At 39.5% G+C, this 12,819-nt stretch overlaps 1 protein-coding gene and 1 pseudogene across 1 annotated transcript; both read left to right on the forward strand.

The window, feature by feature from the left end:
- The first annotated feature begins 130 nt into the window (after positions 1-130).
- xrra1 (X-ray radiation resistance associated 1) lies at positions 131-5,834 on the forward strand. The gene is made up of 17 exons (XM_055935417.1): positions 131-545; positions 704-882; positions 1,042-1,113; positions 1,235-1,307; positions 1,419-1,516; positions 1,723-1,871; positions 2,272-2,373; positions 2,530-2,708; positions 2,796-2,848; positions 2,968-3,090; positions 3,171-3,264; positions 3,807-3,925; positions 4,140-4,439; positions 4,553-4,718; positions 4,834-4,949; positions 5,100-5,205; positions 5,311-5,834. The coding sequence occupies exons 1-17, from the start codon at positions 452-454 to the stop codon at positions 5,463-5,465; spliced, it is 2,178 nt and encodes a 725-aa protein (XP_055791392.1). The 5' UTR covers positions 131-451; the 3' UTR covers positions 5,466-5,834.
- Positions 5,835-5,872: 38 nt separating this feature from the next.
- LOC129863435 (DNA polymerase delta subunit 3-like) lies at positions 5,873-10,955 on the forward strand (annotated as a pseudogene).
- Positions 10,956-12,819: the final 1,864 nt, after the last annotated feature.

Genomic DNA, 12,819 nt, shown 5'->3' on the forward strand with positions numbered 1-12,819 from the left:
TTTCGTTTGCTTCTTAAACTGTAAACATTTTCCGCAATAAATAGCCTACACACCTGAATTTGTCCAATTGAAACTCTCGTTTTTGTTGCAAATTTGCACATTTCCATTTGGAATTTTGCAACAGATTAAACGTTTTGCAACATATATGTTGTAATGAATACACCCGTGTTGTGTGAAAGTCAGTGGCGGCAAAAGAGACCAAAATATTCTATACTGCCAACAGCTGGAGGGAATGTAGTCCCGATTTGTTGACGTGTTGCTAGGATACTGGAGTCTTGACTGATTCGATGTTTATCCATGTTCGCACATCATGAAAATATATATTTTTTTATGTCTGGTTGGTAAATGAACAGTTATGGTAAAATAGGTCAACTTGGCCTGTAAATTGTGTAAATAATCTGGATAGCTCTCAACAAAAAGGTACTTGCTGTAGATGTAACAGTGGACGTTAATGGCTGCAGCCGGACTCTACAAATTAGATGTGGGAGACAGTTACCCCGCCAATTGTTTTCCCGTCCGACCATTGTTTCATCAACGAAAAAAAGGTATGAATTCACCACTCTCTAACAGCAATAGTATTCACTGTTCACTGTAGTCTTATCACTTCACTGATAGGCCTATAGAATGGCATTTGATTAATCTATCCAAGACTGTCTGGAATAAAATAATTCAGCATGGTGCTTGTTTTCTGTTGATTCGTTAGGGGCTGGTCACTGGCTGGTTGCTCACAGAAATGCAGTGGAACATAAATACAAAAATACACGAACTAAGAAATCAGAGGGAAACAGTTTTGCCTCAAACTCAATTGTGTCTGAGTGCACACGGGTTGAAGAGTGTGGTGCATCAGATATTCCTGGCTATACATTGGATGCTCCTCTCCTGGTAAGCAAAGAACACATTTGGTTTACAACTCTTTTTCATTTGAGAGAAAACCGCAAACCCATGCAGTAAACAATGAACAATGTATCTATGAAATAATATATTTAATCTCATTAGTTAATAAAAATAACTATTTTGAGATTGTTTTATATTGCCTTGTAGTTGTCATTGCATTGTGTGGACAAGCCATCTGACCTGTGTTCTGTTGACATCAGTGAGCAGAGATTGAATTTGGTAAGATTTGCTCTTTGAGCGATTCATTTAATTTAGTGTTGGATGAATTCAAACAGTCTTAGAATTCCAAGGGGAGATAGTTTATAGGTTTATAGGAAGTTTTTCTCTCTTTCTTCAACAGATCAATACAGAAGATTTCCTGGATTTTGAGAATGTTGCTTATGTCAACGCATCTGACAACAGTCTTACCATAGGTATATCATGTAATTATGTGTTTTTTTCTTCATTATTAAACATCTTATACATAAATGTTAATTTAAACAGAATAGAAAAGTAACAACAACAAAAATTATTTTCTGTTTCAGAGCCTTTTGGTAAATTCCCCTCCCTGAGGGAACTTGAGCTATCATTGAATGGCCTCTGCAATGTGACACTCAATGCGGAAGATTTCCCTCACCTGGAGGTAAAATTACACTATGATTCTACAATACCCTGTACTCTCATGATTAACATGTTGGCAAAGGTATATTGGAAAGGCAGATACATTCATTGTTTAAGCCAGATGTTTTTAGATGTTCTAATTGAATCACTACACTGACTTGGATTGAGTAGGAATTACCTTAATCTCTGCCAACTAAATGATATTTAACTGTATTTCATGTGACACAGGTGTTGGATTTGTCTTACAACAATCTGTCTGGTGATGACATCATGTCCATTGGTCTACTTCCCTGTCTGAAAGTCCTTCATCTCACCGGGAATCAACTTCAGTTTCTTCCTCCCAACCTGGCAGCCCCTCCCCATGGCCCCTCACAACGGTAAGTTTATGTTACTGGAATCAAATTGTTTTTATTGTAAATAGTCAACTTTTTACTGTAGGTAGGTGCAGTTTTCTGGTTTAGTTCACCCAGTCATTGATGAAACATTCCTACTCAACAGGGTTTAACCACAGGAATGAAATGAGTGGCTTCCTGGTGTGCAAGTGTTCAGAAACGTGGCTCTTGTTAATTGTTATCTGCTTAAAGTTTATGGTGTAGTACCCTACATTCCATTGGGTGGCAGTATAGAATCACAAAGAAGAGAGATTTACATTCTGTCTCGTTATACAAGTTTGCACCGAATACCTGCAAACAGTGATGGACAATACACACTTAAAGTAATGTTATGAAAACTATAAGTATGTGGAATAATAAGCTAATATTACCTCCTACTGAATAGCGCAAAGGATAATGGCATGCGATTTCAAACTCTTGAAGTGCTGATGCTAGATGACAATAAGCTGTCTTCTGGTGTCTTCAGCAGCCTTGCCAACCTGAAAAGGTCAGTCATTGTTTATAAAGTTAGTACTTTTACTGTCCACAGTATGGTAAATTAAGAAAATACTCCCAATACATTACAGTACATAATACACACCTACCTGTATACCTACTGTATATATCTGTAAACTTCCATAGTAATATGGAATGTCCATTTTAGGCTACAGCATTTAAACCTGCAAGGGAATCGTATCTCAGAGGTACCAGAGGTGTTGCCGAGGAACCTGCAACAGAAGGGATATCTGCAACACCAGCAGGTGTTTCACAAACAAAATTGTGACGTACAGGACCTCAGGAATCACCGTGTCTCTGAGGGGTTAGAAACTGAATACATGAATGGTTGGTATGCCATATTTTAAAAATAACGTAGCTGGCTTGTACACTTCTTTGGACAATATTCATGTGTTTCCTATTTCTTAAATCTAGCCCTCTCCGGCGTTCCGAAACACCAGCATGAACATATCAAGAACAGTTCAGAGGTACAAAGTTGTTATGGGGATTTGTATCACTTCTTTGTGCTTTTATTACTTCTTCATACTCTATAACACTAACACTTGCAACTTATTGCTCTTTTTTCTGCATGTTCTTTCTATTATAGGATGACTGTGGTCAATCCAAAAACTATTCCCCCATTCGCATATCCCTTGACACTGAGGAATTTTCTGGAGCATACGGTTTGCCACTACCAGAGCTTTGTTTCCTCAATCTGGCTGACAATAAGGTCTGTATATTGTCTTAATATATTTGGGAAGACTATACTGTAAGTAAGTGAAGTCACTTGTGTCTCATTATTGCCTCCAGATTGTTGAGGAAGAAGCACTGTTGTCTGTGGCCCTGTTTCCTATGCTCAGTGAGATTGTTATTCACTCCAACCCACTGACCACACAGAGAAGTGGTATGTTGACTCTCCATATTTATTTGAAGCCTTTATTAGATATGAATTTGAGCTTTTGTTAAATAATCTATTTCAGTATGAACACAGACATTTTATTAAAGTTCCAATGCAGCCATTTGAATCTCACTATCAAATCATTTAATATGGTAAAAAAAATAACCAAAAATAGCTTCTTAGCAAAGAGCAATTTCTCAAGCAACATTTTTGCTTGGACTGTCTGGGAGTGGTCTGAGTGGGTAGGGGAAAACTGAAAACTTGCTGTTGGCAGAGAGGTTTGGAACTCTCTTTCTTATTGGCTAATTTACCGCCTGGTGATGTCACCAGGAAGGCCAATACTCCAACCTACCAAAACAGGCTGCAATTTCAGGTGGTCTTTTCAAACAGTTGTTACACAAAAAGGGCATTTATCAGAATTTTCTTAATTTCACAGTATTGTTCCTAACTCATAGTGTGGAAATATATATAAAACACAGGAAATAAAGTGTTTGACTGCACTGGGCCTTTAACTTTTTTTTCTTATCATTCATTGTATTTCCATCCAGGTGACCCACCACTTCTGACATACTTTCTCCAGGAAAGGTTGGGTATTAGAATTAGGCGCAAGAAGACATCAGAAGTTGTGAAGCCCCCTTTGATATTATGTATTGACTCAAAACGAAAGGTTTGAATGCAATATTCTTAATCCACATTTTGGCATAGCACATACTCATTTAACTAGGAAATAAGATATAACTGCACATTTTTGACTGCACAGTCTTAGTTTTAATTTAAATATTTTTCAAACTCAATGCATCTTACATCATTCGAGTCTAACAGAGACTAACTTTTGATTTTGAAACTAATTGAGGAACATTCATATTTATCTTTTTCTTCAGGTAAAAACCAAAATCCCAAAGGTAACAAAGGTGTCTTTATTGATTCTCCTTGAAGCACCTTGTAGTCCTGTCTTACATGATCCTGGCTCTCTGGAGGAGAAGCATGTTGAAGATCACTGTACGAATCCTCTCTCAGTAGAGAGAAAGTCAACAGAAAAGTCTGGCTGTTCCTCACGCGCAATGGATGAGGAAAATAAACAGGAATCCATGGGAACTGCTCATAGAGTCGAGGCAATAGAGGAGGCAATAGAATCATCAGATGATACCTTCCAAAATGGAGAGTCATTCTTTGTGACACAGGTGATTTGCATGGTCTCTTTCATGATATTCAGGAGGACAGTTATTTGCTTTGGTTTAACATGCCAATGTACAGTATGGTGACATGAGTATAATAGTTCACTTGTTATTCTCAGGTGACAGATTTACATGATGAATCTGAATACCATCTGCTATCTGACGAGACAGAAGAAGTCAAAGAGATTGAGGAGAAAAATGAGTCAAATGCAATTCCAGGAAAATTCAGAGGCTTTGAATTGCTATTGGATGCCAAACCAGATCCAGACATAGTGGAGCCTGTTGGTGAGGAGGACCCTTTTATGAATCATTTAAGTAGAATTTTCCTACGAGTTAACGGGATTGTGGGCAATTTCAATGCTGCACTCCCTTAAGTAATGTAATGTTATGTGTTCTACAGGACTACAACATACTGTGAGAATGTTGGAACAAAAACTCAAGAATCTCCTAGTTTACAGAGATTCCAAACCTAACCTTGATTGCCTGCAGAAGCCATATGAAGAGAAGGAGAAAAGGGTGAGCTATGTGAATAACATTCGAAGCACATGCCTACTAGTGAAAATGTCATATGATCTTATCTGTCACGTGTTATCTGCTTCAACCTGTTGAGTTGTGTGTCAGTCATCCATATTTAATAATAAAACAACAACAACCTTTAATTCTCAGATTGGAAATCTACCATCTCTGAGACCAAGAAAGCAGAGAGGAGAAAGAGTTGAAGAGATGCTCATACAAATAAACGAGAGGAAAACAATCAGCGAAATCCCTCTAAGTACTAAACCTCTTTTTATTGTCATCAATAACATGGGAAGTGAATATCTATCTATCTATTATATGGAATATTATTTGTTAAGTATGTAATCCTGTTCTTTCATAGCTAACGTCTTAGAAGGCAAGGGCGTCTTCAAGGATGAGTATGAAGAGGCTTTGACTTTGCTGAGGGATATGAAGAAAAGGTACAAGATGGTTCACATGAAGGCAGTGGAGCAAGCAACACGTATTGAGTATGAGAGGACCACCAACCACAAGTAGAGATTCACAAACTCTGTTACTTTCATGAAACATGAACATTAAACAGTCAACCAAAAACTCGTCTTCCAAGTAATTTAGGTGAAGAGAATGATCAGCTACAAATTCTTTCTGGGCTGAAGGGAAAACGTTCTTATTGAGTTTATTTAGCCCATCTATGACAACTGTTATGTATAACATTATCATCATGCATGTGTTTGTCTGTTTCATTATTACATAGCTCTGTTTCAACGTTATTCAACCTTGACAAGAAGGTGACAGTGGATCTTGCAAATGGAGGCTGCTGTCACCCAGGTTTATTTCAGTGGGGTATCAATCAAATCTGTTTTAATAAATTAGTTGGTAAAACAGTCTAACAAGGTGCCAATGTGATATGGGGTGTCGTGTCATCACTTCAACTTTGTGTGTCATTATGATGCTGTACAAATACTATGCAACAGACCCTGAACGCTTGATACTCTTGAACATATCCCGCGCAAACACTCATGACAGGAAGTAAATAAAGGGCCGTAAATGACGTCGGTGTGTTCCCGCCTGAAACCGAAACGGAGGAAAAAGAGCTATCGAATAGATAGCAACATACATTGGACAATGGATGACCTATATTTGGATAATATTGATGAATTTGTCAACGACCAGAATAAAATCGTAAGTCACTTAGCTAACTAATCTATCTTGACCGATCCAACTAGCTGTTGGGGTCGGCTATCTGACTGCTCAGGCTAGCTACACTAGATAGCTATCACTTGCCCACCTTGCTATTGTCGAATGATGCAGTGTAACGTTAGTTTTAAGACCGCAACAGGCCCCCAAATTGTGTGACTACACAGTTGGTTCGGGAAACTTCGAGCTGTATTCCTTCCTAGAAGATAGGAATATAACGTACCAGATCGAGCTTGCAAGTCTCAGGGTAAACTACATAAATTGTGTCGGGAACTAGAAGCACGAGCATTTCTCTACACTCGCATTAAAATCTGCTAACCTTGTGTATGTGACCAATACAATTTGATTTGTATGGATCCCACAGATCTCTGTTGACAACAGACGTTTTTTTTGTTATTGTGTGTGTGCTAACAGGTGACATACAAATGGCTGAGTCTCACTCTTGGGGTCCATGTCAACTTAACCAAGCAGTGAGTATCCAGATCCAACCTCTTAAACTGCCTTTTGGGGGGTGGGGGTTTAAACCACCACCTGTAAATTACAACCAAGTCCATCACGATGCGTATATTTCAGAATGCTATATCATTACCTGGACCGCAAGAGGAACGAAAGCTCAACTCTGCTCCATGCTACCTACCTTGTGTCTGGCAAGTTTGTCAAGAATGGTACCACGGTAAGAGAACAAGCCAAAATGCCCAATTTCATTCACCATGCCCCTACATAACACGACATAAAACAGTAGGCCCATTTGGAAACAAAACGTTGGACATATACGATTCTTGCTTTGTTTTGGTATGTCTGTGTTTGTACTTAGTTATTTTTCAATGCTTTTTTCCCCCTTCAGTGTCACAAGGTGTCAGTAGTGCAAGAGGATCAGTTGGAGGGTAAATGACCAGTTCACCTGCCTCCTTTCCTAACTCCATCTAGATGAATATGAAGTGTTGTGAATGTATAAATGTCATCTGCGATGTGTTGTAGATGTGAAGTCGAAGCTGAGCCTGACCGTCAGTGTACACGTGTCAGTGTTCAGAAGGCAGTGCTGAAAGACAGTGGTCCCCTGTACAGTGCGGATTATGATGCTGTGAAAGAGAACCTAAGGAACTGCAGCAGGTATATCCGTCTTCGCACTTCCAACTTTACTCAGTCAAAATGATAGATTGAGCAATTGCTGTTAAATATAAAGTTTGGTGAGTTATTTATCAGAACATACCAATCTATTTGCAGGTACAGTGCAATTCGCTGTGCCGATGCAGTACCCATGTCCTCGACAGAGGTGCAGCAGGCTCATGAGATAACACAGGCCCCACCGCCAGAGACGGCGCACACCAAATCTGGCGTCAATGGTCAATCTAGTCTGGCCTCTAAACCCACCTCCAAGCAGTCCAAAGGCGTTATGGGAATGTCTCCAAGAATCAAGAGTCAAGCAAGAGAGAACATTGGAGCAGAGAGAGGATGCACCTGTGGTACGTGTTTCTGTGCTCTGCAAAAGCCATGTGATGTTCATTTCATCCAGTGCAACCCATAATGCTATACCTTGTGATGTCACATTTATTTGATATTGTAGGTTGAGACCTCCAGAACTAAACCAGCTCCAAAGACACATCCTATGAGTAACTTCTTTGGGAATCAAGCAACCAGTGAGTTTTTCAACATTCACATATCATATATGGGGATATCGTTCTATAATTTCACATGTAAATACTGCACTATTGTCCTTTACATCTCTTAAGATAAATCCTGTATGTCCGGCACAGAAAAACCTGACAAATCCATCAAGGAAGAGGTAGAAGCAGCCCAGATGTCCTCTTCAGTGGATGTGAAGCCCTCAAGCTCAGTCCCTAAAGCAGAGACTACTGTCAAGGAGGAACTACCAAAAGATGCTGTGGTTGAGAAAGATATTAGGTGTGTATTATTAACTCTTGTAGGAGTCCTTGTATGAATATACAACTTGTGTCGTAATTAGAAGTACCAGTGATTATAAGAGAAAGTATTTGTTTGACACAGAGCTTGTATATTAGAACCAGTGATGGATCTCAAGGATTTTGGTCACCAGCCAGCCGGGCTAGTAGACTGATAGATTAAAAAATATATATTTTTTTTTTAACTAGCCTGGGTATTATTCCTATCCAAAGTCTGTGCCGAGCGATACTTGTTAAAAAAAAATAACAATAATTCACTGGCCACCGGGCTAGTTTGGCACATGTTCTACTAGCCCAGTCTGATAAGTGCTAGCGGGCTAGCTTAACTTCCATCCCTGCTCAGAACCAACATCTCTCAGAAACCTTGTCGTCTTGGTGAATGGTGAGTGTTTTGAATGGCATTTCCAGAATATGCTTTAACAGAATATTTTCCTTTCAGTAGTAAGAGCAAGCGTCTTGACCATTCCGATAGTGAAGAGAAGAACGGGAGTCAGAAGAAGAACAAGTGTCGGAGGATAAAGAAGCCCCAGTCAGACAGTAGTGATGATGAGGGTAAGATGAGCTGTAAAGGGAGGGCATGCTTATTGCTCAGGCTCCCCTCGACATTCACACTGGACTTCAGAGTTCAACTGTTTCATGGTTAATAACAGAACTATTCTATGTTAGTTATTCCAGATTCTCATCCAAGGTTGCAAGAACAGAGGGGCCCATCACCAAGCCTTGTGAATAAAAAAAAAGAACCTTTTGCTATTTCTCATTCAGATGTAAGCTTTCACATTTTATTTAAGTACTAAACTGTTGAAGTTGCAGGATATAATTAGTAAGATTTCTTTTTAATGAATCTGTTTTTTTTTTATCACCAATTTGTAATGGTCGTTATCTACCTATCAATCCATGCAGGAACGTTCGGATTGTAAGCGGAGGAAGAGGAGACGCGTCTTGAAATCGCTCACCTTTTTGGATGACGAGGGATGCATTGGTAAAATATAGATTTTTTTGTTTGTTTCTATTCTATGTTTCTATTTCTATTTTCTTGTAAACATTTTGCCTAAGTATAACGCCTCTGACATACACACAACGCCTATTTCTTCTCCTTGAAGTGTGTGTTAAAGCTAAGATATATATAGATAGATAGATAGATAGATAGATCAGCATGTATGTGTGTGTGTATATGTATGTGCTGATCAATGTCTTAATGATGTCGGATCTCAAAACCATTTTAAACTGTCTACCTTCCAGTGACTGAGAAAGGCTATGAGAGTGAATCCTACTCTGAGACAAAGGATGACTTTAAGGCAAGTAAATCATCCCAGAAGAATCCAGACCCACCAAAACCATCAACTGGCATGAAAGGGGAGGAGAAGAGAAGGAAGAATGTTGCAGCCTCTAATAGATCAACTAAGCAGGCTTCTATTATGGGATTCTTTCAATGGAAATGACCGACATACTCACAATGTACTGAACACTGAGAAGATTAACATCTATTTTGAGGGACTTGAGGCCTAGACTGACGCACATGATCAAATGCTCCGGAGGATGGATGTAGTTACTTGACTGGCAACATTTGGAAGAATGCTGTAATTTTTTTCCTATTTAAAAAAGAAAGAAAAAATAATTGGAATATATTTCCACATTACTGTATATGATAAAGTGGCATAAATATATCCACAACACATTGTAAAGTACCGTCAGAGCTAATTGACCATTGCCATGTTATTGTAGCATTTATTTTGTGGGTGTGAAACTGGTTACAATTCTGCAAGTATTTAAGGGTTCATACTGTGGGGAACCAGAACAGATTCTGAACAGCCGCAGTACGGCATGCTCTTACCTGCCTCTTCAACTGGTGCCTTTACTTGTGTTCGCTACAGTATATTAAAGCCAAGTTGAAACATTTTCAATATTCACAATATACAGTCTGATCAATCACAGAAATGGTTTGTGTAGAAAATGTGTATTCCCAAACTGGGGTGCAATGCCGTCGGGGGTATGCCAAATAAAAATGTGAATCACATAAAAATATATATTTAAAAAAACATTTTAACTTTTTCCCCCCTCACTTTTAAACAGTCCATTTATATTTTCCAACAGGGCTATACATTGGGTGAGGTTTTTTTCTTGCCTGAGTAGCCTCGTTTCACTGCCAAAAATAAAATTAAACCATCTAGTGTTCAGTGAAATAACACAATGTCAAATACAGGTAGCCAAGTCAAGTAAGTAACATCCAATCACATTAACCGTTAATCTCTCCTGGGAATTCCACTAACGTCTGTATGTAGCCAAACGTAGCTGCTGCTCATGTTGGTATCTGTACTGATGGTGCAAAAGACAGGACGGAGACAGTGGAGTGGTAACGCGTGTGCAAGCAGTTGCTCCCGACGTCACTTGGGTACACTGCAGCATCCACCGAGAGGCTCTTGCTGCCAAGGGAATGCCTGACAGATTGAAAGACGTTTTGGGCACTACAGTGAAAATGGTTCACTTTGTTAAATCAAGGCCCCTGAAATCTTGTATTTTCTGCACTATGCAATGATATGGGCAGCGACCATGTAACGCTTTTACAACATACAGAAGTGCGCTGGTTATCAAGGGGCAAAGTATTGACACGTTTTTTTAAATTGAGAGACGAGCTTAAAGTTTTCTTTACTGACCATAATTTTCACTTGTCTGACTGCTTGCATGATGAGTTTCTCACACGACTGGCCTATTTGGGTGATGTTTTTTCTCGCCTGAATGATCTAAATCTAGGATTACAGGGACTCTCTACAACTATATTCAATGTGCGGGACAAAATTGAGGCTATGATTAAAAAGTTGGAGCTCTTCTCTGTCTGCATTAACAAGGACAACACACAGGTCTTTACATCAATGTATGATTTTTTGTGTGCAAATAAACTCAAGCTTACGGACAATGTCAAATGTGATATAGCCGAAGCACCTGAGTATGGGTGTGACAAAAACTCACTCATTCTTATGTTTAATAAATGTATTGTATAGTGTGTGGCAGGCTTACAATGATGGCAAAAAAACAACATTTGAGAGTGCTGACCCTGGATCTAGAGGGGGTACGCAGCTGGAGGTTGAATGTTTGAAGGGGTACGGGACTATGAAGTTTGGGAACCACTGGTGAAGAAAATACAATGGTGGCATTTTAGATGCATCGTATCTTTGAGTAATAGGTTTGCTTCCTATGGTTTTGACATGCATGATATTACTTGGGCACAATCAGGCACTCAGGTTATGTTTGATACACAATGGTCTGCCTTTGGCAGGGCTTAACTCTGGAAGCACACTTTGGAATCAACTGCTGTCTGATCCAGTGCCACAGCTGTGTTATTGCTTGCCGCATGGCTTGCAACGTCCCTTGATGCAGGATAGTACCCGGTCCCTTTGACAGGCTTATCAATTGAAACTGGCTCTCTGAATTTCATAGGACAAGATGAAATTACATTCATGTGCTTTGGGAATGTATGTTTGGATTAATTTAATCAATCAACAGTTACCAAATCTGAACTGACCCCAATCTTACTTTTAGGTGCTCTGGGTCAAAAGCATGAAAGTTGTCTTATTTTAGATGCCAACATAAGGCATTACACATTTGTAATAGATCATATTATTGAATAATAAAATAACACATTGCGTGTGCCATGCAGTAAGCAGAGTTGCTTTCATGAGTAAAAGGCAACTGTTGAGCAAACCCATGCAATGGAAACACAGGCCATGGATGGTCTACACTGAGGCAGGGTTCCCTCTCCATGACTTGGCTATGCAATGAGGGAACATGATGAACTGTTTCCAGGTTTCTTCAAAGGTACATTCGTGTGAGGGAGGGGCTGGGAGATTCATACACTATCATACGCAGCAGGAAAGAACTCTACGAGAGGATGGGGCATGCAGGTATGTGGACTAATAAATCTTTGTTTTTTGGTACATAAAAGAAAACAGTCAAAATCCCTGCATCTAGACTGATAAAAGTGTTACTCAAAGAAACTGTGAAAGCTGTGAACAAAACAAATGAAACCAGGCAAATAAAAGTGAAAACACAATTACTTATTTGCAGATCTGAAGTTTCCGAGCCCAACAACAGCACAACATCAAATATACTCTACAGATAGTTACCTACGGAGTCTAGAAGCCTATAGCATTATGTATTATTAAAAACTGACATGCTGAGACTTTATGATTAAAACTCAATTCAAGGAAAGAAATTAAAACACAGTGTCAGTCAGCTGTGCGTTTGCTAAAGGAGGGAAATTATTTCACAAATTTCATAATTAGTTATTCAATCAGCGTAGATTAAAGATCTCTACTGTGTAACATACAGTCAATTACAAAGTACTCCGACATTGTGGTTTAGTGTTGCCACACCACCTGAATGTGGTACTGAATGTGCACTCACTGCCCATCCCTTGATCACTTCCCATCCCTTGATCACTGCCCATCTCTTGATCACTGCCCATCCCTTGATCACTGCCCATCCCACATATTGGTTTCACTGCCCATCTCCTGATCACTGCCCATCTCTTGATCACTGCCCATCCCTTGATCACTGCCCATCCCACATATTGGTTTCACTGCCCATCTCTTGATCACTGCCCATCTCTTGATCACTGCCCATCTCTTGATCACTGCCCATCCCTTGATCACTGCCCATCTCTTGATTACTGCCCATCCCACATATTGGTTTCACTGCCCATCTCTTGATCACTGCCCATCCCTTGATCACTGCCCATCCCACATATTGGTTTCACTGCCCATCTCTTGATCACTGCCCAT

Source organism: Salvelinus fontinalis, chromosome 10 (assembly GCF_029448725.1).
Source record: "Salvelinus fontinalis isolate EN_2023a chromosome 10, ASM2944872v1, whole genome shotgun sequence".
NCBI lineage: Eukaryota > Metazoa > Chordata > Actinopteri > Salmoniformes > Salmonidae > Salvelinus > Salvelinus fontinalis.

Coding starts and splice junctions, on each gene's coding strand:
- xrra1 (XM_055935417.1), top strand. CDS start 452: ATGGCTGCAGCCGGACTCTACAAATTAGATGTGGGAGACAGTTACCCC. Junction 1,308..1,418: donor TGACAACAGTCTTACCATAG/GTATATCATGTA, acceptor TTTCTGTTTCAG/AGCCTTTTGGTAAATTCCCC. Junction 4,440..4,552: donor AGTCATTCTTTGTGACACAG/GTGATTTGCATG, acceptor TGTTATTCTCAG/GTGACAGATTTACATGATGA.